At 52.0% G+C, this 27,935-nt stretch overlaps 3 protein-coding genes across 11 annotated transcripts in view; 1 reads left to right on the top strand and 2 right to left on the bottom strand.

Moving 5' to 3' along the window:
- Nucleotides 1-716: 716 nt before the first annotated feature.
- Rnpepl1 (arginyl aminopeptidase like 1) lies at nt 717-10,491 on the bottom strand. 2 transcript variants are annotated; one of them, XM_021159857.3, is made up of 11 exons: nt 9,786-10,491; nt 6,099-6,239; nt 5,338-5,489; nt 4,832-4,948; nt 4,358-4,593; nt 4,044-4,157; nt 3,558-3,670; nt 3,174-3,282; nt 2,198-2,428; nt 1,975-2,117; nt 717-1,739 (listed from the first exon to the last, which is right to left on the bottom strand). In XM_021159857.3, the coding sequence occupies exons 1-11, from the start codon at nt 10,296-10,298 to the stop codon at nt 1,446-1,448; spliced, it is 2,163 nt and encodes a 720-aa protein (XP_021015516.1). In that variant the 5' UTR covers nt 10,299-10,491; the 3' UTR covers nt 717-1,445. The 2 variants fall into 2 exon arrangements, with proteins under 2 accessions (XP_021015516.1, XP_085695681.1); XM_085839555.1 differs by lacking the exon at nt 4,044-4,157.
- Nucleotides 10,492-12,857: 2,366 nt separating this feature from the next.
- Nucleotides 12,858-14,352, bottom strand: Dusp28 (dual specificity phosphatase 28). 2 transcript variants are annotated; one of them, XM_021159880.3, is made up of 3 exons: nt 13,894-14,352; nt 13,623-13,741; nt 12,858-13,227 (listed from the first exon to the last, which is right to left on the bottom strand). In XM_021159880.3, exons 1-3 carry the CDS (start codon nt 14,260-14,262, stop codon nt 13,122-13,124), a joined length of 594 nt encoding a protein of 197 aa, XP_021015539.1. In that variant the 5' UTR covers nt 14,263-14,352; the 3' UTR covers nt 12,858-13,121. The 2 variants fall into 2 exon arrangements, with proteins under 2 accessions (XP_021015539.1, XP_021015546.1); XM_021159887.2 differs by having other exon boundaries at nt 12,858-13,741.
- A 4,087-nt stretch (nt 14,353-18,439) lies between these two features.
- Ankmy1 (ankyrin repeat and MYND domain containing 1) overlaps nt 18,440-27,935 on the top strand; it is a 42,333-nt gene continuing 32,837 nt past the window's right edge. For all 7 annotated transcript variants that reach the window (XR_015047487.1, XM_085839548.1, XM_085839549.1 and 4 more), the window contains exons 1-4: nt 18,440-18,498; nt 18,727-18,883; nt 21,653-21,842; nt 25,101-25,244. Coding sequence is in view for 6 of the 7 variants with exons in the window: in XM_085839548.1 (XP_085695674.1) it covers nt 18,744-18,883; nt 21,653-21,842; nt 25,101-25,244 (474 nt within the window). In the remaining variant the exon portion in view is untranslated. The remainder of the gene's footprint in view (nt 18,499-18,726; nt 18,884-21,652; nt 21,843-25,100; nt 25,245-27,935) is intronic.

Raw genomic sequence — 27,935 nt, 5'->3', positions numbered from 1 at the left:
CGACTGTGCTGAGGGGAGGTTCCTTGGAAAGGTGAATGGGACATTCAGTGACTGGAGCTGGCTAGTGGGTGGAGGCTTCAAGTTATTTATCTTCCTATTCCCTGTAACCATGTATGAAGCTGACTGTGACTGAGTCTGGCGGTGGCTTGTGACAAAAAGACATGCCACAGCACACTGCCAAAGTTGGAGGCCGCAGAGTACCAAGTAGTCCCAATGATGGCTCTGTCACCAGCTTGTCTTTGAGCAACCACAAGGAATGGCTTCACATGACAGAGAACTTCCCTTTTGTTAGCCGAGACATCTGACCTCACAGCTTGCTGTGCTGGAGTCCAGGCTCAGCATTTCCCATGAATCCCTGTAATGCATACCTCTATTGAACTCTAGTGTTAGAGGCCTGGGTGCCCCAGTGATAAGAGACAGAGGTGTGGTCAGAATCACAGAGACTAAAGTCCAGATGAGGGTGACAAACATCCTATTTTAGGGTCCTGAATGTCTGACTGAGGAGCTGAGAATAACAAGGATCCACCTTCTCCCTGCCTCCCCCTGCTGACCCGTCCCCATCTGAGCCTTCAGGGTTAGGTTCCCACCTCTATTTAGGTCTGTCTATTGGGACAGGCTATGACCATGATTCTGTGACCCGTTCTCATCTCTTCCAGCCCTACCCCTAGCAGCTGGGTAGGTGCAAAAGACAGGGTAGTGACAGACAGGAAGGGAGGTCAGATCTGCAGAGTGGAGATTTAATGGGACAGTCACCATGGTTCCTGCTGCAGTTCCAGGCTGAAGGTCACAGCCTGGGGTCTTTCCTAGCAGACAGGCACAGAGAGCACCAATGGTACACAGGTCACCACAAGGACAGGCCATCCTTCCCTGTACCTCTGGGGACCTGGACTCCTAGTGCAGAGACAGGCCTGCTTGAGAGGTCTAGTCTCTCCCTCTGTCTCCTGCCCCCACACCGATGGAATGCCTGTGTCCTCGCCCCTCTGTCTTCTGTCCCTAAAGCAAGGCTTTCCATCCAGCCCAGGGGCTAGACACAGGGCTCTGCAGGAAAGCACATTTCCAGGACCGTGCATCCTGGGTCTCTGGCACACGTTAAGGCACATTGTGGTTGTTGCTGTGGGACCGCTGGGGTCACTGTCCCCAGTGCAGTGTCAGCAGATGCTGGCTTCCAGGGTGAGGCATGGCTGTCAGTGTTGAAACAGGAGGCATAGTGTGTATAGGCCATCCCTGGGGCCTGCAGTGCAAGAGAGCAGGGACAGGGTGGGCCCTGGTCCACGAGCATCAATGGATACAGTTCCTTTTCCCCATGCCCCTGGCCTGGAGCCAATGGGAGGGGTTATGGTCCCGGGCAGAGCTCATGGCCAGAGCCAAGGCGCAGTCATGGCGGCCCGGACCACAAAAGGCACAATCGTGGTGTCTGGGAGGTCGAGGGTCAGTCACCATCAAGGCTAGGCAGACACATTGACGTCCCTGAGAGAGATGGTGCTGCTGGGGGCCTCGTCCCCGAGCAGCAGGGCTGGCGAGTCTGGGTTCGTGTCTGCCTCAGCACCGCCCAGGTCCGTGCTGGGCTCTGTACTCGGCTCGGCACTGGGGCCTAGCCCCTGGGACAGGATCTGCTGGATGGTTCTGCGCAAGTTGGGATGCAGCCGGCCCTGGGTCTGGTAGAAGACCTCTAGAGCGAAGGACTTGAGGGCACCAGTGCAGAGGTCCTCGTACAGTGGGATGGTGTACATGCGCGACATCTGTGGAAGGCACTGCGTCACGGTAGCAGGCTCCCTGTGTACCCTCCACCACCCAGATCTCAGATGTGCCCCAGATGCTCAGGATGGCTTTGCCTGGACTCATATGCTACAGTGCCCCTATCAGTCTTACCCTCCCCTCTCCCTCTAGGCTGTCTCAGAATTTGGGCTATAAGGGCTGGGCAAGGAGTGGGGATGCTGTCCCACCCTCCAGTCATGCCCGGGCATGTAGTTGCACCTGGCTTTCCAGGAAACGGCGGACCCTGTGAAGATCAGGATAGTAGTCATTGCGGACGACGATCTGCAGCCAGCGGATGCGGATCTCAGCGTTCATGGAGTCCAGCAGGGATGAGTAGCACTTGGACAGGCTCATCACCACCTCTGTGGGGTGGTGGGCAGGTCAGGGCTGGGCTGGAGCCACATCCCTTTCCCAGGCTACCCTGTTGACCACGGGGACCCACCCTGAGGCAACGGGGATCCATCTAGCAGCCGGTCCAGGAAGAGTGCTGTCTGGAAGGTCCTCCATTTGGAGATGTCAATGGCACTGGCCGAAGCTGCCGCCTGCTCCAGGGGCTCTGCAGTCCACAGCTGGAAAAGGGCTTCCACAGGCCGGGTTAGGCTGGACCCCTGTGACAGGTCTGGCTCAGCCAGTGGTGGGCCTGTGGCATTGAGCCAGCGCTCGAACTCCAGCCCTGCAGGAAGACCAGGCCTGGGGTCCCTGCCTAGGTTTGGGGAGGGCCCACTGGAGCAACTTCCCAGGGAGACTCCAAGCCCAACGGGTATCCCTGGGCAGGTGATCTCTTCTAGGACCCAGGGTCCTCAAAGATTATGAGCAATTCCCTAGAAGTTTGTGCCTTCCCCTTGGAGCCACTGGAAAGGGCTCCTCTGAAGGCCACAGGGAGGCCAGAAAGCTTGGGTTGGTGACCAATGGATCTCCACCTGCTACATGCCTGTCCTGTATATATCACTGGGCTGGAGAAGGCTCTGCACTGTCCTGTTCCGTGAAGTACACAGGCCCTGAGGACCCCCACCAGCCCCACAGAGCACTTATACACCTTCTAAAACTTAGGGTCACCATTCCTAGACTTTGAAGCCCTCTAGCAAACTCTTGTTTTTCCAAGGATAGCTCCTTTAGTGCTTCCTTTAGTCTCCAGGCCCTCAGATCCCCAGGAGACCTCTACTATGCACAAGCAAGGTCAGCCAGTTCTAGGGCGAACTGCTTGCTCATCCTCCTCTAGGAACTTTGAATGGCTCTTTTTGCAACCCTTCCCTACTGGCTGCTTAGCTTGGCCTGCTTAGCCCAGGGGCCACCTCCTCCAGGAAGCCCCTGCCCCTCTCACCCTGCTATGATCCTTTAGACTGGAGGTACAGATTCCTCTTTACACTCACGGCATCCTGACCTAGACCCCACACAGTGCAGGTGGTTGGCAGCCTCACCTGCCCGGCAGTCCACGCTCTGCTCCTTCAGTTCAGGGAAGAAGCTCAGGAAGGAATCCAGTAGGTCCTGGGCCACCACACTGGTAAACTTGTATTTCTCCACATAGGCCTGTGAGATGAGGGGCAAGACCTTAGCAGGCATGAAAGGCTGGGAAGGTCTAGCTCTGGTAGAGCAGGGTTGGCACCATGGGGCACCTTCTAAAGACGTGCATCCCAGTCCAGGTGACCCACAGGCCCTGCTGAAAGGGTAAGGAGAAGGAGGGGACAGTACCTCCACAGACCATGTCCCAAATCTGGCTCCCAGGTCCCCTTCTCCTCTGGGAAGGATAACTCTGCCAGCTGGAAGAAGTTTTGGACATGAGGTGGTGGGCCCGAGATACTTACTCGGAGAAAGTCGTCAAAGCGCTGGGGATCGCCACAGAGCTGGGACAGGTAGTACACGAAGCAGTAGCCCTTCTCATAGGTGAACAGGTTCATCAGGTGACTGGGATTCACTCCTGAAGGGAAACACCTTGTCTGGGATGCCGCTGGACACGCAAGTCCTGCATGGCGGGGCTGGGGCGGTAGTCTAGAACTGAGGAGCGGGCAACAATGGGCAGAGCCACAGTCCCTGACATGAGTATCGACATCTTGGGTACACAGATGGAGTTTGCTCTACTCCATGGAAACCAGTTCTCAAACCCTGTGGGACTATGGTAGGTGGAGGCACCCGAGAGGTTTTCCCTGGGCACTATGGACACCCAGGCTGGCCTTGGAAGGAATTCAGGCATGGTGAGGTAGAGAAGCCCTGGCAAGGCAGTGAACAGCAGGAAAGGAGGGCCTGGGGATGCCATGCATGGGTTCCCAGGGTGATTCTGGAGTAGAGAGTACCTGGTTCTAGCTTGACCTGCAACTTGCTAACCGGACTATCTTCCCCAAGAAGCCGCATCTGCCTATGCAGGGCATCCAAGCGGAAGGCTGTCTCTAGGCAGGTGAAGGCAGCCCCTGAGTGGAGTCAGAGTAAAGGCAGAGGTCAGGGAGGCTGGAGGCCCTACAGCGGGGTTGCCACTCTCTACCCACCACCCAACCCCTGACACGGCTAGGTGCTGTCAAGCTGGAGGCTAGACAGGGCTCTGCGCCCGTTGCAATTGGTGCCTAAGAGGGCTCAAGGCCTCTACCCCTGCCATAGCTGCCCCAGACAATACCATAGGTCTCCGTGGTGATGCGGCGCTGTGCATAGGTGGCCAGGCCCTCACTTAGCCACATCTCCTCCCAAGTAGCGTTGGTGACAGCATTGCCGAACCAGCTGTGGGCTACCTCATGGATGACATCAATCACCAGGAACTCGTCACTCTCAAGGATGGAGGAGATGATGAAGGTGAGGCAGGGGTTCTCCATGGCCACGATGGGGAAGGAGGGCGGCAGGAAAACGATGTCATATCTGTGCCCATAGGTGCAGGGTCAGGAATGGAGGGCTCTGACCATGGCTCACCAAGACCACACATGTATGCTTCACCTGGGATGGCAGCCCAGCCCTGCAGTCCCCTTCCTCTCCAGGAGACAGAGGACAGGGAACTCAAAGAGGTCCCAATCTAGCCCTACGTCTATCTTTGGGGGAAAGAGTATAGTCAGCCAGGAAAAAGAGTGGACAGACATACCTGCCCCACAGACAGACATACCTGCCCCACATGTATGGTCCATATAATCGCTCTGCTGCACTCAGCCACTGTTCCACTGCACCCGACAGCTTGCTGGTGGCTGTGGGCAGGAGGCATGGCTCAGCCCACACACGGCTCCTGTCACAAGGCAGAGAAGGTGGACTGAGGCTGAAAAGCCCCGACCTTACTTACCCCATGGATCTCCCTCTACCTTGCCTCGCCCTGCTCCTTGGATGGGCTCCTTCCCACAACAGGTAGGGGAACTACTTAAGGAACCCAAGGTGAATTCTGATCCTTTTGTTAATGAAATGAAGGAACTGGGAAGGATAGGAGGGCACAGCTGGTTGTGTGGTAGTCCCGGGAGTGCAGACCGACTGCTAGGCAGGGCACTGGATGGGTCAGTTAGTTTATGTTTGAGGACAGTGGGTGCAGAGGCACAGTAGGCATGTGCATGGTCTGTAGCCTTCTGGGCCCTTCCTGAGGCTCAGGGGCCCAGAACAGTGTAGCAGGATGCAGAGGGGCCTTACCTGGGCCCAATGTCTGCTGGCTTGAGGTCTCCGGCCACAAGGGCTACGAGGTAGGCGGGTACTGGGTGCTCCATGTGGAAGTGGTAGAGGCCTTCCTCTTCCACGTACACGCTCTGGGTCGCACTCATCAGCACCTGTACCCCTAAGGGGGCCTGCAATGGGCTAGGCTGAGGATTGGCACTCTACCACACAACCACCTCCCAGGAAAGGGAGTCACACTTTTAGTCGGGGACTCCACAACTCAGGTCAGAGGACCCCCTTGTCTGTGACAGGGGACCTCATGGTCCCATCAGAGCCCTCCATCCCCCGGAGTGACCACTGCAACCAGGTCATCGAACTCCATCCATATCCAGGAGGAAGTCCTCAAGTTCTTATCAGATAGTCTCACAGGTTGGGTCAAGGAACCCTGTCCCCTCGAGAGGACCACACACTAGAGCCTTAAATCTGCTCCAGTTGAAGGCTGCCATGCTTTGGCTATAACTCAAGGACATCCCCCAAGTTCCTGAAGGTCTAGAGGTCTTGGAAATCAAATATCAGGCAGCATCTCTTGCTCAGTGCTGTACCCTGGTCCCTTCACCTGGCCTCCAAAAAGCCTGTCTTTGATTCTCTGCATGACTGTCCCACTAAGCAGCTGGATCCCAGGCTAGACAAGCAAGAGGAGTACAGAAGTGGGTGGCCAGAGCCCATCTGCAGGCCTGCTGTAAGCTCCAGCCCGGACAATGGCCAAAGGAGGCAGAAACAACCCCAGCCGTGGTCCTGACCTTGACAACAGCTGAGTAGGTGCACTTGACCGCCGGCGTATCGAAGCATGGGAAGAAGGAGCGGTTGCACACCGAGTGTCCCTGGGTGAAGACGAATGGCTTGGCATTGCCATAGGTCAGCTCCGGGTCCAGCCACCAGATCTGTAGGCAAGGTGAAACACAGGCAGATACTGTCACCTAATCCAGAGCTCTAGGTGCAGAACCTGGGGACAAGGTGTTGGGAAGAGCCCTTACTGTTTTGTTACAGGCCCATATCTGTTCCTGCAACCATCACCTGCCCACCTGGCACACTCACTCCCCTCCCCTTGCAGGAACTGTCAATTCAGTTTGTGTGTGCCTGATGCCAGCCTTGTTCCAGACAGGAGGTCACATGTTTGGAGCTGGCCCACCCATGATATCGTGCTGCCTGGGGAAATAGGAAAATGCCCGCCATGGTATGAACTGAACTTCCAATGGGACACGGAGGGATGGTCAGAACACCTGGGGTTGAATACAGGGAACTATGGGAACCCGGAGCTTCCTTACATTGGTGTAGAGGGAGTCAGCCCTGGTGCTGGCCAATCTGTGGGGGTAGAACAGAGACTAGATATGCTCTGATGTGATGGGCGTGTCAAGGGGAGGGCCTCTGAGGCCAGTGCCTAGAGGGAAGGGCTGCAGCAAAGAGCAATTCCCAGTGATTTCTCCCTGCCACCACTCCCACCCTCCTTCAGCCTGCCCTCTCAGAGCCAAGGTCACTGGCCTAGCCAACCTCTTTCCCAGCCGTAGCTGTCGAGACATTCTGAATCTTCAGATGACCAGGTCAGGTCCCGCCCTCACAGAGGAGCTTCTGCCACAAAGCAATGTCTGCCCCCACACTGCCCTCTACTAGCACTATAGGATTGCTGAAACAAAGTGACTTTTTCACTTTGGTTATCAAGGGCCTATGGATCCCTTTAGGCGCCATAGATAGAAAACACCTGAATACTTCTCTGAGTGGATAAATGTGTGTCCCCAAGACTGACTGTCATCATGCTGATACCTCCAGACCCCAGATGAGGGGTGGTAGTATGTGGTGGGGTTGCTTGCTGCCCCCCAGACCCCAGACCTTGTGTGTATAGGAGCTATTCATCCAATAGATCCCAGACAGGATGCCTGCTTTCAGACCCCAAAGCTGTGTGGGAATGCCTGTCCCCACAGACCCCAGACCTGGGGAAGGAGTGGGGAGGACTATGACACAGAACCCAGGATCTGGGGAGCTGTCTGCATAGGCAGGCCCTAGACGTGTCTTCTCCCAAGACTCAAGTCTGGGGAGTAATAGCCGAGAGTGGTAGCGCACACCTTTAATCCCAGCACTCAGGAGGCAGAGGAAGGCAGATTTCTGAGTTCGAGGCCAGCCTGGTCTACAGAGTGAGTTCCAGGACAGCCAGGGCTACACAGAGAAACCCTGTCTCAAAAAACCAAAAAAAAAAAAAAAAAAAAAGACTGGGGAGTAATGCCTTGCCTCACAGACCTGGGGGTGTGCCTACTCCACAGAGCCCAGATCTGGGGGAGATTCCCACCCCAACAGATCCAGAGTCTGATACCTTCCCCACAGACTCCACACCCAAGAGGCTGCCTGTCACTGGGTCACAGACTTGGGTGGGCTGCTCGCCATGGAGAGCTGGTCAGGTGTCTGCTAGCATTCCTGGAGCTCTTCCCAGCACTGTCTGCACCAACAGCAAACCTGCAGATGCGTCTTTCTTTCTTTCTTTTTTTTTTTTTCTTTTCTTTTCTTTTCTTTTTTTTTTTTTTTTGCTGGAGAGCTACTTAAATGCAGCCTCCAGAGGTCTGGGACCCAAGGGACCTGAATGGAGGAGCGTTCCTGCAGCAGATCCTGTTGCCAGTGGGTTCCTGGTTCACTCAGGGAGGACAGGCTCCCAAATGCCCTTCAGTCTCTCCCTTCTCATACCAGCTACACTTCAGCGACGGTGTTTCCATCTCCCCTTCCACTGAACCCTCAGGCTCCAGCGGGCAAGGTGCCTTTCCAGACACCAATAATACTACCCTAAAGGTGAGAGTCGCCTGCCCCAGAGCACGGCAGCTGATGGGCTGGTGGATAAGCAATGGGTTAACTGACTTCAGATTCTGTAGGGCAAGAAAAAAAAAAAAAACAAAAAACTGTTCTTGTTGGGGTGGGAATGAAGGCCTGGGGTGCAGAGGGGCCCTAGACTCTGAAGCACCTCCAAACTGCCGCCCCTAGAGTTGGATCCACTGTCAGGGGCCTGGGAAACCTAGATGGCTCCCTCTGCATCCTCACTAGGCACAGGGCAGATGGGGATCTGAGTGCTGAGCTTCTCAATGCTCATGCGCAACAGTAGGTGCCTGAGGTTAGAGGCCAATCTGCTTCCATGGGCTGGCATTGTTATGTTACCCTGGAGCCACCCAGACTCTGAGGACCCTGCAGCTTTCCCTGTCCGGAGCAACCACAGCCCCCATACACCCGCCCCCCCCCCCCCGATTTAGTGCAGCAATGAAGGCTCCATTCCATTCCTATCCCTCTGCTGTTAATGGAAGAACAAACACACATAGCACACATCCACAAGTGGCAGCCAGGAAGTGCCTCCCTCATCAGTCTTCACCTGGCATGCTAGGCAGCAGACCTAACATCTGCAGAGGCTTCACACTACCACAGCCTACCACAGCCAGCAGAGGGCTGAGCCCTGGTGACTAGTTACAGGCGCAGGGGCAGGGACTCTGGGAAGAGGTGGCAGGCCCCAGTCAAGACTCCTGAGAAGAGTTCGGGAAGCCCACAGGACTTTTGTGAATCCCATCTGGTTTTTTTCTGCCCAGATGTCAACTTGTCCCTGTGTGGCTCCTGGCCTGTTCCTTTGGGCTCCCCAGGTGGGGGCAGATGGACCTTCCAAGGGCCCTGCAGAGCTGCTGCCTGTGCTCTGTGTATCCATGGTAGATGTCACATGAGCGAGCACTCTCTCCTACCTGGGGAGCTGGAGGGAGGAACCTTGCTTCAGGAGTCAAAGGTCCTGCTCCATTCTGCAACCCCATTGGCCCCGTGCTACCCCAACACTAGCTTTACATCCTTTGCTTTTTCCATCGGGGCCTGTGGGATGGTGGGTGCCCTGTGCGGAAAGGCTGATCAGAGCCCTGTGTGTCTATTGGGAGGTGGAGCACACCTGCCCCAGCATGTCACAATACAGTGTAGGGAGCCCAAAGCCACACCTCACAGCTCACAAGGCCTTGTCTGTCACCCACTGTCCCTCGTTCCACCTCCAGAGAACAGACCCGGGTGTCCTCAAGCCTTGTGAAGGTGCAGGTCACAGGGTGGCCCTTCTCTATCAGGCGCTCTCAGAACACCCCTCAATGCTGGGCTCTTACAGCTGACTTAGCAGAGCCCCACCAGAAGCTGCTCTTGTACCCAGATACGGGTACAAGACGGGAAGTTGTCGTTCTCCCCTTCCCCTGAGAAACACACTGTTGAGTATCTCCACTGTCCGTCGGGCCTGGACCTGGGGCTCTACTCGAAGAACTTGTAGGCAATATTTGGGAATGACTGCGGCCACTTAGGGTAGACTCTTGGTCCAGGCTGCCCCTCGCCCTCTGCAGGTGTCCCAGGGGCAGGGTACAGCTGACCCAGCAGTGAAACGAACGAGGGGTGCCTTCAGAACCCCTCTGACCACCCACAATCTAGAAGCCCATCCGGGCGGGACTCACGGCGGGGGCGTCGGTCGAGGTGTAGCGTAGGATGACCTGGAAGGGCTGGTGCGCCTGCACCTCGGGAGGCAGTGTGACGGTCAGAGAGGAGCCATAGTCGGTGAACGGGTCCAGCCTGAAGGCCAGCGGGCAGCCGGCAGACTCCGCTCCAGGCGCATCGGCGAAGGCGGGCAGCGGGGGCCCCGACCCCGGGGCAGGGAAGGCGAAGGTGCACGGCGACTCGGAGACGGCGGAGGCGCGGCGGAACGAGACCGAATGTAGTCGCAAGGCCGGGTGCGCGTCGAGCACGAGCGCGCGGGGCGCGGGCCGCAGCGCGCACAGTTCCAGCACCAGGCAGCCGGCCAGCTCACGCGCCTCGGGCCGCAGCTCCAGGCCCAGCTGCAGGTGGCGGAGGCGGAAGAACTGCGCGCTGGAGGCCGAGGCCACGTCCAGGGCGGGCGGCGGCTCCGGCGGCGGGCGGGCGGGCGCGGCTTCGGCGCCGGGCGCCTTGCGGCAGCAGCACTGCGCCGCCATGACCACCGGCGCTAGGTGAAATCCATGGGCGGCGGCCACTGTAGGCCGCGGGCAGTGGGCGAGGGGCCCGGGCGGCGGCGGCGGCGGTGGTGGTGGTGGTGGTGGTGGTGGTGGTGGTGGTGCTGGTGGCGGTGGCGGTGGTGGCGGCAGCGGCGGTGGCGGCGGGGCGCGGGCACAACAGGAAGTCGCGCCGGGAGCCGCCCGTCCCGTCCCCGCGCCGTGCGCCGCCCCGCTCAGGCTGGGCTCGGCAGCCACCGGGGGCGCTGTATGCGGCCCCGGGCCTGTGCACCGAGACGCGGTGCGAGCGGCGCGAGCGGCGGAGCAGAACGCGAGGCAGGACGCTGGGGAAGGCTGGGCGTCTTCAGCTTGCGCGCTACAACTATGGCTTGCGGGGTAGTCTTGGAGGCGGGACCGTCGCTTTCGCAGGGACGCAAGTGACACCTCTTTCAGTCGGTCCTCAGACTCCGGGAATGATTCTTGTGGTTACCCTGATGCGATTCCCCCTGAGTCCTCCAATTGGCCTGGGCAGTAGCCATCGGGTGCAAAGCGGCTTGGGAAAATGCACGGCTGTCAAGTACATAGTCCATACAGGTGTGACTATTTAGATTCAAATTAGGCATAAAGAGAAGCTGTCAGTAGCACTGGCCGTGTTTTAGGATCGGCTTTTTGTTGTTGTCGAGGTGTGTGTGGAGTGAAGACACACTGATGAACGCAGTTCTGCCTTGAGGCTCCTATGTAAGGGCTACAGAGCTGCAGGGGCATTTTAGGCTAGCACAACAAAGCCGTTCAAAGGTTGAGCTGTCCAATACCAGTACCAATACAAGGTGTGGACAGAGGTGATCTGCTGTCTATCGGTAGGAGGAGGGACAGATTTTGAGGGAGAGGGACTTTTAAAACTGGGGGAATATTCTGGAGAGACACACTCTGTCTCCTACTCTGATAGTGTGGGTGTAGTGTCACTTCTGGGGAGTGCCCAGCTGTCTGGATTCAGTCTCCCCAAATGTAAGGTCAAGTGAACCAGCCCTCTTTCCACAGGTGAGAGGTACGGCTAAGTCTCCATGCGCCTTCTTAGCTGGCAGTACCTGGGATCACTCCTGGAGCCCTCATTTCAGACTCCGCAGGAACTCCAGGGCTCACGCCATCATTCAAAGGCAAGGATAAGAGGGAGGAAGACCGGGCTCAATGGAAACCCCTCAGAATTCCAGCATTTGGGAGTCGGAGACAAAAGCATCAATAGTTCCCAGTCATCCTTGGCTGTATACGGAGGGGGTGCAGCCAGCTGGGTTAAAAAGAGTAAAGGAACCCAGAGTTAAGGTTATCACTACTTTCAGGTGTCCAGTGGCCTGTCCACAAGATTATCTACGAAGGGATTCTCGGATTCTCAACTCAATTGGACTGTCCTGTTGGCCTGGGTTTCTTTTGTCCGAATGATGTAGATTGTAGGGGTCCCCCAGCCCAGTCTCAAGTTGTACCCGTAGAGGTTGGGGGTCTTATCATTTCTGTCTTGGTGATACTTCCTTCTGCAAACAGAAGTTGTGGTATGGGACAGCCTTGACTCAGCTATTCCACTTCTACAGACGGACTGGGTGTGCTGCCACCCCATATTTTTATAAGGAGCCAACACGGCTCTTTTGTGACCAAGAGGACATTTTGCATTGTAGAGTCAGTAAACTTCAAACTCCAAGCCTCCAAATGCCTTCACCACCATGGTGCCCACCCCAAGAACCTGTCCTTCTAACACTGATAAGTTACCTGGAGAGGCCCCTTGTGGTTACAGTCAGTGTTAACACCCAAGGCCCCCCTGAAGAAGTGTTTATAGAGAGGGGTCCTGGAGTCCCTGAGGCAGAAACATACAAGAGCTTGGTCTGGCCAAAGCTACAGCTGAAATTGCTCCACAAACTGAGCTTGTGGGAGTAAAACGTTCCGGGTACACCCCACAGATAACTTTCAACCTGGTCATTATGTCCCTATACTTTTGTCACTTGTAAGTGACTTACTCTAGTCAAGTTAGCAGGACAGGAGATATGCCCTACCCAGATGGAAGGGCAGTGGCCTCTTGGAAGGTGGTGTGAGCAGGGATCAGCTAAACAATCTGGGTGCAAACCTGGGCATGAGGCCCTGTTCTCTGCAAGTCACTGCAGCTTCAATGGCGGAATGGGGACAGTAGCAATGGTTCCTTTAAGGGACTTGGGAGAGGAAGCTCAGTGGTCAGATCAGCTAGCGCGTGCAGCAGTCCTGAAATGGATAGTGCCAGCCATTCACTCCTATAGGACTGGTGCTCCCCACAAGGGGTACAAGTCTTGACCACGAACTGTGTACCTCACATCCCCTTAACATTGAGTTCTGCTAAGTAAGACACCTTTATTCTTTATTCTAAGGGAGAGCCCTCCACCTGAGGACCCAATATGTCTTTACACATAGCAGATATGACCTTTAGGCTCTTCAGGGGACAAAACAGGGTGTTGGGTGGTGACAGACTATGACCTACAAGTTGATGCCGACCAACCGCTCAGGCTCCACAGGAACAGGGAGTAGAACAGGGAAACCATAAAGAGCAACTCGGGGGTTTTATTCACTTTATTTATTCACTGATTAGCCAACCAGTGGACACACCTCTGTAATTTACACACGGAGCCCAGGTTCTTTGTTTTCCACCCACTACTACTTTAAATCGTGGCTACATTTGCAGGGCGCTGATGGAAGCAGATGTCTAAGAGAGGCTGTGTCTGAACTACAAGAGCAATCAACACAAGGTGGCAACTGATGGGCCTGTCCACCAGCTGGGGAAGATAGCGCACAGGACATAATGGTAGCTTGGCAACGCTAGGTCAGGCGTTGATGCTGATACAGGTTAAGCAACGAGGTGGGAGGTGGGCGGCTGTAGTTGCTCAGCTGCAGTCTGCACGGTCTCCCTTCCATGGCACAGCAGCTGTAAGCCAAAGGTGGGCCCATGAGCTCCTGCTGGGAGACTCTATGTTCATTTCTAAGGGACCAGAAGTTCAGGAGGCAGAGAGGTTCTGCCTACAAACCCAGGCACTCCCTTGGAGCAGGCAGCTAGGACTCTGATCTATATCACTCGCTATCAACCGTTCGTAGGCTTCCCAGACTCTATCCTTCACGCAATTTCTCTACCTAAAACGTGCTGGTTTGGATTTGGTCCAAACATGATGAATAAACGAAGTCCCCCTACTCAGTAGACGCTCCTGTACTACAATCAAGATGGGGCAACACCCAAGGCCAGCTGCCTAATAGAAAAAGGAGGGAGGGGACACTTCCTTTCAGTATAGACACTTGGTCACCCAGCAGCTGAACGGTGCGGCTTACTCCGGATCTTTGGGCTCTCGGGGCAGGATGGCCTGGGCCTGAAGGGTCTGCTCGTACTTCTGCAGCTGAGCCCAGAACCCCAAATTGGGCTCGGCTACCGGGCGGGCGCTCTTCACCATCTGTAATCAAGAGAGCTGCGGTGAGAGACGCGACAGACAGTCCAGGGTGCAGAGGCTCCGCCCCGCGTGTGAAGGGTGGAGCCCGCCCCGGAAGAACCACTTGGTCTCTCTGTGGGACCCGCCCCGGAAGACCCGCCCCTGGACGCTCGCACCTGGAAGGCGCGATCCAAGCCGTGGCCGCGGTGCCGCATGAGGTAGGCGGTGCAGACGGCGGCTGAGCGACTGCGGCCGTTCTTGCAGTACACGAGACAGGAGCCGCCGTCGCGCACCGCGGCTTCCATGGCGGCACAGGTGGGCTCCAGGTGTGTCAGCAGGTCCTCAGCTGGGTCGTCGAACACCGGTACGCGCAGCTCTGCCACTCCGGGCGCGCGCGGCCCGGGCTGCTGGCGGGAGACATTGACGCACAGAGTGATGCCCGCGCGCATCAGCAGCTCTGTCGCACCCGCGGCTCGCGCATTCCCGATGAAGAGCGCGGGGGCGACGCGCGCGAACGGCGGCGCTGCAGCCTCCGAGGTGCCCATAACCCCTGCGACCCTAGGGTCATCTAGGGGCCGCGAGTTGCGGGGTTGCCACTAGGAGGCGACCTCACCAGCTCGTTGGGCGGAGCCTTTCCTGTCCTCGGCTCAGGATTGGCTAAGTTGACAGTGGGCAGGGCCGGCAGCTGGCGATTTGGCTGCTGGGACAGGGAGGCCCTGTCATCTGCCTTGGTCTAGACGGGTGACTAGCCTCTTTGGTGAGGGCCAAGGGGTTGGCCCTCTGCCCAGGACAGCAGGCCACAGGTCAGTTGCAGCTCTATTCCCTTTCGTTAAATGCTTTCTAGTAAATCGCCCCTTGGCTCCCTCATTTTTTTTTTTTTCTTTGTAAAACATGGTTCATAACCAGGCGTGGTGGTGCATGCCTTTAATCCCAGCACTCGGGAGGCAGAGGCAGGCGGATTTCTGAGTTCGAGGCCAGCCTGGTCTACAAAGTGAGTTCCAGGACAGCCAGGACTATACAGAGAAACCCTGTCTCGAAAAAACAAAACAAAACAAACAAAAAACCATATACAATAAAACTACCACTGAATTCGTGTCTTCATTGACCAGTCTTTTATTTTTCTTTTAAACTTAATCGATAGTTGTTTGGGTCAGTACTGTGACTTCCCAAAGGCTATTTAGAATATTTAGTGAGTCTGTGGAGTTGACTCGGTAGGTGAAGGCAACAACTGTTGCTAAGCTTCATGACCCCCTACAACTCTTGCAAGTTGTCTTCTGACCTGCACGGGGGGCGCCCTTTCATTTACACAAGCACTCACAAAATAATTTTAAAAATTAGAAATAGAAACAGTGTCTATGAGAGTCAATTTTTTTTTTCCTGATGTCCAGGATTTTAGAGGATAGTTTTTGTGAAGTTTCACCATCTCACAGCCCTAGATACTTAGTTAATTTCAGTTTCAATTTTGTTATAATAGTGAAAACTTGGTTTCACTTTCATGGTTACGATTTGCAACTAGAAGTCAGTTTCAATTACTCCTTACATCCCCACTAGCCAATCTTCAGTAATCTTGCCAAAATGAAAAAAATATGCCTATACTCTCTCTCTTCCTACTACTAGGTCTTGGTGACTCCCAGGTCATGACTGTAGTCTGGTCCTCCTCTTGTGCATCCAGGTCCGCCTGGCTGCCAGCTCAGGTGGAGGAGGCCTTACCAGCAACTATCTTACCTTTTTGACCTCCTAAGGAAGGAACTGACTTGACTTTACTGGGACAGGAAAGCAATATGTGGTCAGAAAATGGTTCTAACCTCAAAGGGACTGAGTTAAGTATGAATGGCCATGATTGGCAACGTGGCTTCAGGTTGCCCCAAATTGCTTGAGAACTCGCACTAGCTAACTGGGAATGCAGAGTGCTTTTGACCACAAGTCCCACCCCCAGTGACATACTTTCCCAACCAGGCCACACCTCATCCTTTTCAGACAGTTCCATCAACTGGCAATCAATCATTCAATCATGAGTCTATGGGAGGCATTCTTACTCAGACCCCCATAGATGGCCTCAGGAATGGGATTGGGCTAATGGGAATGAGGAGGGGTTCGAAAGTCCTTTCTGTCGTATCCAGTGGCAAGCATGGAAGCCAACTTTGGGTAAAGGCAGGGGGACTGGGAGGAGCAGTCGGCAGAGTTTGGGACCACTGAATCAAACCAGACTTGGAATCCGATTCCAAGATTTCTCCATGTGCTTCCCTAGGTGGTACTGGAGGTGGGTGTTGTTCTAAAGTCTCTGGTCTCATATTTCACGCTCAACTCTACGGAGCTCAGGTGTTGCTTACCAATTCTGTCTACCTCTGGGCTCTCCCCAGGGTACTGGAGCATACTCTCTGAAGCTGGGGTTTTCTGGAGATGAGTCCTGACTCCACCAAGTTGTGCTGATTGAGCATTCGTGGGAGTTGACACATCAGTGCAGTGGGTCATGACCACATTCTTATTTTTCAATAGGGATAGTGAAAAGAACAGAATACACAAAGTATTGGGTGTATGCAAGTAGTGGGTAAACTCTTTATGAACCTTTTCTGAGCTTTGTTTTGCCACAATACAAAAGGGGTCTTGGCATAATGTGTTGCTGTCTTACACAGGCTTATTGTGGGTTGACAGTTAACAGTTTAAGCCCCTGAGGACACAGGGGACAGAATAGTTCTATGTAGAACAGCCCTGCCCTTCGACTTTCAGCCTGGATTTTGAAGCCCCTATTGTCCTTCATGGCACTCAGTAGTCCTGAGTATGGATGCAGCATATGGGAAGTGCCCACAGGCGCTGTTTCTCAGGCCTGCTGACTTGACAGATTGAATCAGCCATGCTGGGGTAGACCAGAAAGCCCACCTGTTCCTTATCCTTCTACAGCTCCATATGTGCTGACATTTTCAGGCACCATTTAGTCTTAAGTTATTTAAAATCAAAGGGCCAGAACAGAGTTCACACAACACACACACACACTTTAAACAATGGAATTTTTCACTTAGCACATGTCACATATATTTGTGTACTTTTTCAGACAACAGTTTTGGGCTTGGGCCAATTGATGGGTACATGCCATCAGTGGCACCCTGTATTTTTTGTCCTCCAGTTTTGTGAGGCCATAAAACCACCTTACAGGCAGTTGAGGCAGAGTCCTTTTGGAATTCCTCTTTTCTCACTGTATTGGCTAGTTTTGTGTCAACTTGACACAAGCTGGAGTTATCACAGAGAGAAAGGAGCTTCAGTTGGGGAGATGCCCCCATGAGATCCAGTTGTAAGGCATTTTCTCAATTAGTGATCAAGGCGGGAGGTCCCCTTGTGGGTGGTGCCATCCCTGGGCTGGTAGTCTTGGGTTCTATAAGAGAGCAGGCTGAGCAAGCCAGTAAAGAAAATCCTTCCATGGACTCTGCATCAGCTCCTGCTTTTTGACCTGCTTAAGTTTCAATCCTGACTTCCTTTAGTGATCAACAGCAATGTGGAACTGTAAGCTGAATAAACTCTTTCCTCCCCAACTTGCTTCTTGGTCATGATGTTTGTGCCGGAATAGAAACCCTGACTAAGACACTCACCATTGCTTCCAAATGTCAGAATTGGGTCCAATTTGTGATTTCCAGTGATCTTCTTTGTTAACTTTTCAGTCTTTAACAGTTTTAGTAGAAAAGCCTCGTTCCCAGCCAGTGATTCACTGACTTCTATAGCAACAGCAGTGGCTCAGTGGGCCCCTTCATGTTTGCAGACACCCGTTTTGGCAAGGAAAGCCGCTAATTTGCTGAAAGCAAGTTGGCCTGAAATCAGTTTCCAATCATCAATCCCTGGAATCTGCCAAGTTTACCAATCCACCAAAATTTCAAAAGCTAGTGTTCCTAGGTTTTCTTAGCGAATGTTAACATATTATGAAAACATTCCTTTGGGGAGAGGATGGGACATTGGGATGATGCAAGGTCTCACGCTGGTCCAGGCTGACCTCTAACTTGGAGTGATTTTCCTGCCTCAGCCTCCTAAGTGCTGGGATGGGTTCCCCACTGTGCCTGGGGAATGTGTATGACAAACCGTGGAAATACAGCTTCTTGATCTTTGTCTGCTAAGTGCCCATGTATGCATTTATAAATATAAATCCATTTTTGGCACATCGTATCTTTTGGCCCAGTCTCACTATCTGTATCTCCTCCTAAGGCCCATGGGGCCTCAGCACACTGGTATCTAGCCATTCACTGTGCCTCTGGACTTATACTCCTGTGCATCCTGTCTGCAACCCTGTCCTGGAAGCCCCTCTCCTTGAGGTTCCCCCTCTGCCAAAACCAGGCTGCACCCACTGCTAAAGCTGAACTTGGCAATTAGACGGCCTTAACGAAGCCTTGGCTCCAGGGTCTTCCCCAGCTTTCTCTCATGAGTGCTGGTAGCTTCTGGTCCAGAGGCTAATTCAAAGTGGGTCTGACACGCTAATCCAGCATCCACAGAAGGATTTGAGCATTAGCGGTGGCAGAGCCTGCTTTCCCAGCTCAGGGATTGATGGTGTCTGAGACAGGCCGGTGTCAATCGCAGCTGGGCTATCTAATTGCAGATTTGTCCAGGGGCGGGTCTGAATGGGGTTTGGGGGGGGGGGGGGGAGTGAAGGGAGGAGTCAGCACAACTTGGCTAGGATTGGCTGTAACTGGGCGTGGCCGTCTCCATGGCAACGTGACGCACTTCTGTACTGGATTTACCCCATTACTCTGAGACACTTGGTGTGATTTAGACCAAGGTTTCGGTCTGCTGAAGGTGACCCTGAGGTCAGTGGCCGAGGCTAGATCCCACATGGTCTTGACGACCCTTACAGTGGCGACCACTCCTGGGAAGGCCAGGGAACGCCCCACCCCCTTCCCCGGACTCCCATTGGCCAGTAAGCCCTTAGGAGCTAGAGGGGTCTACTAGAAGAATCCGAAAGGCTGCGGGCTGTTCCCCCAGCTGCCACTGTCCACGGTCCTGAGGGCGAATTGTGACCACAGATTTATTTCTAGGTTTGAAGAGGAGAGATATGGAAGAAGTTCGTTCCGTTGTTACCACGGACTCTCAAGGCTCGAAAACTTTAAGCTCCAGAGGTCTGGAGGGGCAAAATGGTCGGTCTCTTGACACTGAGAGCCAGGATTCCGTGAAGAGCGACAACTTCTTCAGAAGGTGCAGGGGGGACTTGAGGGCAGGAAGGTGTAATCAGTACCACGGGGCCAAGCATCCGCTGGAATTTAATATTGGGGCAGACCTTAAAAATTCCCTTAAAAGGGAACCTTGTATGGTGGTATCCTACTTTAATGACGGCATTGGGGAGACAGATCTCTATCAGTTCAAGGCCAGCCTGGCCTACATAGGGCAATCTAGACCATCTAGGGCTGTACAGTGAGACCCTGCGTGCAATATTACTATTATTACTGCTACTGCTGCTGCAGCTAATGTTACGATTACTACATTGCTCAAAGTTCATGTTGACTAGAGCTCTGCTTTTTTTTTCTTCTTCTTCTTCTTTCTTTCTCTATACCTTTTCTCTGCCAACTGGAGCTCACAGTCACAAGGTTCTAGGAAGCAAGGCTTCATGAGCTCAAACACACTGATACCTGGACCTTGGGCTTCTGGCTCCTAAAACCAGGTGGTTTGTGGAAGCTGCCTAGCAGACTCACACAGTCTCTCTCACAGATGAGGAAACTAAATCACAAAGGGAGCCAGGAATCCAGTTAGGATGAGCAATTGGAAGTGGCAGAGCCAGGTGACTGGGCCCTTCCTTCTGTGCCAGCTGCTCATCTCTAAAGCCTCTTCACTGGCCTTTCCAGCTCTCTCGGTTATAGTTCGATTTTTTTTTTTTATTGAATTCACATTTTTTTTCCAGGAACATTCCCTTTCTTTCCTCTTATTGATAGCCCTTTCCAAAGAGTAGCCAAGTGGTCTTGTCCATGTTGGGAGGCAGGAACTTCAGGCCAGGTCTCACTTTGTTAATATCTCTGTTTAAAAAAAAAAAAAAGTGCCAAGGTTAAATGGTGCAATACAGACTCAGACTCCACCCTCAAACAGTGCTGGAGGTGGAAAACCAAGAGCAAAGGGCCTCTGGCTCAATGTTCTTTCAGAGATCTCTTCCTGGCCTGTATTGACCTCCCTCTGTCTGTGCGTTTCATCTCCCATTTGTGTGTCCCTATGCCCAAAAGAAGGTGCCCTTCTCATGAAAACTAGTTACCCTGACCTAGGGTCCAACCTAATCACCTCAGATAGGAAGGACATTTCTGAGCTACTGGCTTTTAGGATTGCAGCATTAGGATTCCAGCTCAGGGCTGGGGATGTGGCTCAGTTGTAGTGTTTGTCTAGCATGCCCAAAGCCCTGGGATCAACCCCTCCAGACCAGCACAAGCCTGTCATGGCAATGAGAGGCTGCAGTTCCACATCTGGGAGGCAGAGGCAGGAGGGTTGATGTTCAAGATTACCTTAGGCTTCATATTACATCTGAGGCCAGCTGGGGCCACAGGAAGACCTGTTGGACAGGGGAAAAGAAAAGAGAAGAATTTACAACAGTCTACAACAGTGCCTTCCACCTTATCATGATAGTTCGAGTATCTGTCCTTCCTGGCTTCTTTCTATATAATGATATAAAGATGGTATAGGATACCAAATATTTCATCTCCTCACAGTGGGAGCCTTTCTCTATTGGGTAGATGCTGAGCTTAGGTTCAGTGCACCTTTACAGGCTCTCAAGATCTTGCTGGTGTGCTGGGTCAGGGGTTTGTTAGTCAGGTTTTTTTTTTTTTAACAGAACAGAATTAACAGAGTATATATGTTATATTCTGTCATATATAATATATAACACATATAATATGTTATATATACATATATACACATCTACATATACAAATTTGATATATGTGATATATTAAAGTGGCCTACAGGCTGTGGTCTGAGTAGTCCAACAATTGCTGTCTCCTGAAAGAAAGACCAAGCAAGAATCTGGTAGTTGTTGAGACCACAGGTCAGATGGTTCAGCTGATCTTTTGTCTTTGTTGTAATACCAAATAAGTAGGTTCTAACAACAGTGAAGGACTGCCTCAGCAGCAGGAGGGATGAACTTGCCCACAAGAGTGAGGACAAGCAGGCAAAAGCCAAAGCTTCCTGCTCCCACATCCTCTTTCATAGGCTGCAACCAGATGGTGAAGCCTGGATTTATCGAGACTCTTCTCTCCTCAGACGATCCAATCTAGAAAAATCTTTCACAGGTGTGCCCAACTGCTTGGGTTTTAGTTGGTCCCAGCTGTAGCTAGGTTGACAACCAAGGCTAATCCTCACAGGGTCTGAGGGATGCCACGTTGTGTGCTGCCAGCCTAGCCGCCAGGCAGACTTTGGAATGGGTTGGTTTCCAGAGCCAAGGTAACAGTACATGGCACCCCGGGAGAGCTGAGAGGAGGCTGGCAGGGGAGTGGGTTTAGGCTGAGATCAACACAAGGTCGACAGTGAGGCAAACCTGTCTCGGGCACACCTCTCCCTAGTGCCATACACATATTCTGCAGCTGTCCATCTGTCTGTCAGTTTGCTACCCCTCCAGGTGTTCTTAGATCTTTCCTGGATCTACCTGTGTATTCGAGTGTCTGTTTCTTGCCCAGCCTGAGGCTGGTCCTGTCAGCTCAGAAGGGAGGACTGTGCTGTGGGCACATCGTCTGGAAATAGCTAGAGGGGCTGACAGGTCCTATCTCAGGGGTGGGCGCATTTACTGTTGTCAGTTTGTGCCATTTCTTCTCGGTTCATTTCCTGTGCAACCCTGGCAATCGTTGCATCCTGTATGCCTCGGTTTCCCTTTGAGGAAATCTGGATGCTTGGGGCTATCTGGAGATTGATGTGAGATGGGGGAGGGTGGTACTCCGTGCAGAGCCACTCTCCCAGCATTCCTCATTGCTTCTCCTTTGCCTTCTGTCTTTCTAGGAGCAGTCCAGGGGATCTCGGAGAGGATGAGGAGGAGTCTGAAGGCACCGTGGGCGATCAGGACCTGAAGGGGACTTACAAGCAGCTTGTCCAAGGGGTTCAGGAGTGGCAGGATGGCTGTGTTTACAAAGGGGAGTTCGGGCTCAACATGAAGCTTGGATACGGCGAGTTCTCTTGGCCCACAGGCGAGGTAGGGAGCTTCAGCAGGGCTCTCTTCCTGGGAGCAGGTGTTGTAGACCTTTTAAGTGGTCCACATGATAGGACTGAGGCTTTCTACAGAATTCCAGAGAAGTTCTCCGCACATTTCCACATCGTGTTGTGGGGTCTGAGAAGCTACGGCTGAAGAAGATTTTGTTGTTGTTGTTGTTTTTTGTTTTTTTACTCTGGGTGAATATTTTATTATTTAAAACATTCTCATTTATTCTTTGACAGTTTCATACCTGTTTACAGTTCATCTTGATCATATTTACCCCACTCTCTGCTCCCTTCAACCCATCTGACATGTCCCCTCTCTTTTCTAAGTTGCTCACTGAGTACAATAGTGGTCCTCACATTTACATGGGTGTGGGACTCTTTACTGGAGCACAGGGCAACCTACCAGCAGCCACAACCAGAAGAAAACTGACTTTCTCATCCCCAGCAGCCATTAACTGCCAGTAAATAGCCCCCAAGCTAGGATGGGGGCACTGGAATCTCATGTAGGTCTTGTGCAGATAGCCACAGACACAATGAGTTCAGGAGTACAGTGGCCATGGCATGCCATAAACCCAATATTTTACAGATCTGCACCCCGTCCTCTGGTTCTCAGTCTCTCCCCACTTCTTTTTTTTTTTATAGAGAGATTTTATTTGTGTATTTTATGTATATGAGTACACTGTAGCTGTACAGATAGTTGTGAGCCATCATGTGGTTGCTAGGAATTGAATTTTGGACCTCTGCTCACTTTGGTTGGCCCTGCTCGCTTATTCCCTGCTTGCTCTGGTCCAGATTTATTTATTATTATATCTAAGTACACTGTAGCTGTCCTCAGGCGCACCAGAAGAGGGTGTCAGATCTCATTATGGATGGTTGTGACCCACCATGTGGTTGCTGGGATTTGAACTCAGGACCTTTGGAAGAGCAGTCAGTGCTCTTACCTGATGAGCCATCTCACAGACCCTCTCCCCACTTCTTCTACAGTGTTCCCTGGGTCTTGGGAGTGGGAGATAGATTCCGGCATCCCATTTAGGGCTGAGCACTTAGCAATCACTTATTCCCAGTGCTTTGACAAGTTATGAGTCTCTGCACCAACTGCTGCCCACTTTGAAAAGGAAGCTTTTCTGGCCAAGGTCGAGGGCAGCACTAATCCATACATATGAATAGTTAGAAGGTGGCTCAACAATAGACGGATCTGGCAAAACAACAGCAGTAAGTTCTTTCCAGGAGAGCAAAATGTCTTAAAACTTCAAATTTCTGCAGAGACTCACATATTTCACCTTCCTGAAATTGCTTGCTGTTTAAGATTAAAATGATGACAAGGATGCTCTCAACTATCAAATGGGAAAGCACCTAAGATCCCTAGGCTATACCCAGGACCTAAATGGAGACTTCTGGGAGGCAGGGACCCAAGGCTGAGCCCACGACCACCTTTGTCTGTGCTTTCTGGTATCAGTGGTTGGGTAAGATGGCTCCGTGTATAACGAAAGGGGATGCAGTGTGTCTGAAGCCCGGTAGGGCCACAGGGGAGTAGTGCTTTGAAGCCCTGTGCTCGTTCTGTTTTCCTGTTATGCATGTCTAGGGCAGCCCAGCAGCCATCTGATGCTGCTCATGGCGCCAGGGGAGTCATGGACTCCTCTTCTAGTCCTCTGTTCCATGGTGCGACTCTGCCTGTGGCAAGGCACAGTTTCTTTAATGTGGGGCTCAAGACTAGAGTTACCTGGTCCATCCTCCAGCATCTAGGCCTCCCATTGATTCAAGAAACAGGAACTTCTCAGCCTTGTTTCTAAAGCCCCATGAGCCCAGCTCCAGTCAGGCTATGTTGATCCAGGCAGCTGTGGCCTGGGGCAGGACAGAGGTAGGCATGCTGTGGCCATCTACTCTTTCTGGCAGGAGCATTTCAGAGCAGGGGAGTTACATGGAGGTGGAATGGGGTGGGGAGTGTATATGAATCAATGGAGGTATATTCACCTAGAGGAGAGCAATGGGGATGGGGGGAGAGAAGTTGTTCACGATGGGGTCTTAGGGTTTCATTGCCGTGAAGAGGTATCATGACCAAGGCAACTTTTATAAAGGCAAACATTTAACTAGGGCTGAGTTACAATTTCAGAGATTCAGTCCATTATCATCATGGAGGGAAGCATGGCAGCAGGCAGGCAGACATGATGCTGGAGGAGCCTAGAGTTCTACATCTTGATCCAAATGCAGCCAGAAGGAGACTGTCACATTGGGCATATCTTGAGCTTAGGGGACCTCAAAGCCTGCCTACACAGTAACAAACTTCCTCCAACAGGTCACACCTCCTAATAATGTCACTCCCTACGGCCTAGCATTCAAACACATGGATCTATGGGAGCCAAACCTATTCAAACCACCACAGATGGGGTCTGAAGAGAATTGAGGTGTCAAGATAGGAAGAAGGGCATGAGTCCTCTAAGACCCAGAATGGGAGGCCCCAGCAGTCCTGGAAGACATGGGTAGCAGGAGCCAGTTTGGGGCTCCATGTTGATGGTGATGCTCGAGTGTTTGTGTCTCAAGTCTTCATCTGGCTTCTCATTTGCCCACTGTTCATGGCTTCTTCACAAACCATAGCTAAGGGCTCCTGGCCCAGCATCTTCTGAGGATGGAGATGCCACCTAACAGCATACAGGACAAGTACACAGCCTGGGGGACTGGTAACACCTTCCTTCTCTCTCCCATGCCCTTTGATATACTCACCTGACATACTTACCTGAAGGGCTCAGGCAGGACAAGGGCGGGCAGAGGCTCACAATGGACCCAGTACTGAGGAGTCATCATAAATCGACCCTACTTTGTTCCCAGCCAGGTTCAGGGTCCCCTACCAGCAAGCATCCTCCAGCCAGCTTGGCCTCTGTTACCTGATGGAGAGCTCATAGGGTGGGGTCAGGACTCCTAGGAGGGAAGGGCTCTGCCAAACCTAGGGTGGGTGCTGGCCTGGCAGCAGCTCTATGCAGTTCTGAACTTCCCAAGCTAGTCCAACCCACAGCAGAGGGCAGGGAAGATGAACTCGTGGGCTGGCTGCCTGGAGACCTCTCTGGGTATTCTGAGTGACCAATGCCAGTTATCACATTGGCCACCTGGACTAAAAGAAGTCTTGTGTCTGGGCTCCCAAGAGGCCTATCACAGCTTTGTAGTCCTCATTCAGCCAGGTGTTGTAGTCTGGCTTAGCAGTCACCTACAAAGGTAATGGCCTCTCTTTGATAGGAGGCTCATGGACCTCTCCTCTTCATAGGCCTACCATGGGCAGTTTTACCGGGACCATTTCCATGGCATGGGCACCTACACGTGGCCGGATGGCTCCAGCTTCACAGGCACGTTTTATCTCAGCCAACGAGAAGGCTACGGGACCATGCACACAAAAACAATGTTATTCCAGGTGAGGAGATGCCGTGATCACATGATAGGTGGGACTGCCCATGTGTTCACGAGGGTCTGGCTGCTGTGTGTTCACTCGAGGGGCAGGGTTGCCATGTGTTTATATGAGGGGAGAGGCTGCTGTGTGAACACATATATGAGGAGTGGGGTGCTGTGTGCTCATGGGAGGATAGTACCACAGTGTGTGTATGTCTGGAGGGGCCTCTGTGTGTTTAGGTGAGGAGTGGGGGGGCAGCTATTATCTAGGACACTAGAGAAAAAGATATTCAGGCTTTGGAAAAGTTAAAACAGAAGTAGCTTTCTCATTTTAGTGACTGTAATGCTAACAATAATAAGGATCTAAATAAAATAATGAGAATGTGCTGGGCGTGGTGGTACATACCTTTAATCCCAGCACTCGGGAAGCAGAGGCAGGCAGATTTCTGAGTTCAAGGCCAGCCTGGTCTACAAAGTGAATTCCAGGACAATCAGGGCTACACAGAGAAACCCTGTCTTAAAAAACAAACCAAAAAAAAAAGTACCATGAATACTTATTTTTAATATATGAAATAGCTCTTTCTTATACATATTATTTAAAATTTGCCTTTTTTCCCACCCCTTAATTTATTACATATACTTCACAATTATATGCAATCATATATTAGAAAGTTTTGAAAGTTTCAATGAGTGTAGGTTTGTGTGCTCTGGGTACTGAATGACTCCCTCCCCCATATGTGTGCCCCATGCCTTTGTCCAGTTAGCCATGGCTGCCCTGCTGCCTGTAATTGGGCCTTTGCTTGAGAGGGCCACAAGGTGGCGCCCTGCAGAGCCATTCTGTGTCTTCCTCTTGGCCTGCAAGGCAGATCCAGCTCCATAGCCCAGTGTTCCTGTTGTTTCTTTGGCTATTGAAGTCTCTGTGATATGGAATCAACACAGCTCAACTGAAAGAGCTTTAGACTGTTTCCTGTTTGGGTCGATTGTGAATAAAGCCGCTATGCACACACGTTTAGTTGGATTTTGTGTGTTCATGTAAACAGTAAATGCGTGGTTTTTGTTTTCCTGGGAAAACTTGTAAGTGTAGTCTGAGGGCCATGTGTTGGGATGCTTCCCTTCTATGATGTTTGTCCTGACCAATGGATGCAGGGTGGCAGTCTGCATCCTTGTGATCCCTGCTACACTCCCAGCCACCCCCCCCCCTTTTACTTATTTTGAGATAGCGTCTGATCAAACCGCAGAGCCTAGCCTTGAACTAACTGGGTAACCCAGGCAGATCTCAGCTTTGCAATCTTCCTACCCAGCTTCCCAATAGCTGGGGTTACAGGCCTTTATCTGCATGCCTACCAACTTTATAGTGTTCTTCTTCTTTTTCTAAAACCTGTTTGTTCATGTGGAGGTCAGAGAACAACTTTGTGGAGTTGGTTCCACATTTACATTGGTTTGGAGAATGGACCTCTGGACAGTAGGTTTGCATAGCAAGTCTCTATCTGCTGAACCTCTCATCCACACAAGGCTAACTTTTTTTTTTTAAATAAATACCTCTCCTCTCCTTTCCTCTCCTCTCCTCTCCTCTCCTCTCCTCTCCTCTCCTCTCCTCTCCTTTCCCTCTCCCTCTCCCCCACACCTCTCTCTCCATCCTGAAGACTGCATGACCACAGTTTGTCTCCCCAAGTCCCTCACTCCCCACCTCCCCTCTGACTTCCCCCATTCATTCCTCCTCCATTTCTCTTCAGAAAAAGGTGGATCCCCCATGGATAGCAATTGACCATTGCAAATCAAGTTTCAGTAAGACTAGGTACCTCCCTTCATACTGAGGCTAGAGAAGGTGACCCAGGAGGAAAGGGTACCTAAACCAGGCAAAAGAATCAGAGGCAGCCCCTGATCTCACTGTTCGGAGTCCCACAAGAAGACCAGGCTACACAACCGTAACCTCTGTGCAGAGGGCCAAGGCCAACTCCTAAGTGCATTTCAACAGCTGCTGACTGACCACAGTGTCTTCCTGACTCACAGACGTTTGCTGTTTGTATTATTTTAAGTTGAATATAAAGTTTTTGTTTTTTATTTATTATCCTTTTGTCTGTTGACTCTGCCGGTGGTTGAACTTGGTAAGTTAGAATGTCTCAGCACCATTGAAGAAATTTAAAATGACTCCTTACAGTTTCAGCTTTATTACTCTGAGACCATGTTATTTCTTTTATAGGTAGATTTTTTAGATTCATTACATGTCCCTGGTATTTGTTTTATGCCCTTTTATTATAATAAGCTGATGTACCCTTTTTAAAAAATAATCGCTTCAGGCCAGGTTTAGTCCCAGCACTTGGGAGGCAGAGGCAGGTAGATCTCTATGAATTGAAAGCTAGCCTGGTCTATATAGCAAGCTCAAGGATAGCCAGAGCTATATATATAGAGAGACTCAGTCTCAAAAACAAACAAATAAAAAAAAACAAAAATAAAATAAGCAAAAACCCTTTTCACTGTTTTATGACCCAAAGTCTAATTTTAACGTTAATAAAGTTATATAAATTTGGGGGTATTATTTTCACTGTGTCGTGCCTATCACCATAATTTTAAATAATTTTGGCAGTGCTGGAGTGGAACTCAGGGCCATACACACGCTAGGATTATGCTCTCCTGAGCTACCCTTAGCTCCCACAGACCAGATCACAAAGATTTTTTTAAGGAAAAAAAATATCTGAAGAGCTTTGATCGTCAGTTA

Source organism: Mus caroli, unplaced genomic scaffold (assembly GCF_978045245.1).
Source record: "Mus caroli unplaced genomic scaffold, Mus_caroli_1 scaffold_1, whole genome shotgun sequence".
NCBI lineage: Eukaryota > Metazoa > Chordata > Mammalia > Rodentia > Muridae > Mus > Mus caroli.
Note: the sequence above shows the minus strand (reverse complement) of the source record. Positions and strands in the feature narration are given on the sequence as shown.

What these genes read in the sequence shown, in the direction of transcription:
- Rnpepl1 (XM_021159857.3), bottom strand. Translation starts at nt 10,298, where the DNA reads ATGGCGGCGCAGTGCTGCTGCCGCAAGGCGCCCGGCGCCGAAGCCGCG. An exon ending in GGACCATACATGTGGGGCAG is followed by an intron (nt 4,594 to 4,831) that starts GTATGTCTGTCT and finishes CTATGGGCACAG; the next exon opens with ATATGACATCGTTTTCCTGC. An exon ending in TGGATCCCCGTTGCCTCAGG is followed by an intron (nt 2,118 to 2,197) that starts GTGGGTCCCCGT and finishes ACCACCCCACAG; the next exon opens with AGGTGGTGATGAGCCTGTCC.
- Dusp28 (XM_021159880.3), bottom strand. Translation starts at nt 14,262, where the DNA reads ATGGGCACCTCGGAGGCTGCAGCGCCGCCGTTCGCGCGCGTCGCCCCC. An exon ending in GCTTGGATCGCGCCTTCCAG is followed by an intron (nt 13,742 to 13,893) that starts GTGCGAGCGTCC and finishes TCTTGATTACAG; the next exon opens with ATGGTGAAGAGCGCCCGCCC. An exon ending in CGAGAGCCCAAAGATCCGGA is followed by an intron (nt 13,228 to 13,622) that starts GTAAGCCGCACC and finishes TTTGGCTTACAG; the next exon opens with CTGCTGTGCCATGGAAGGGA.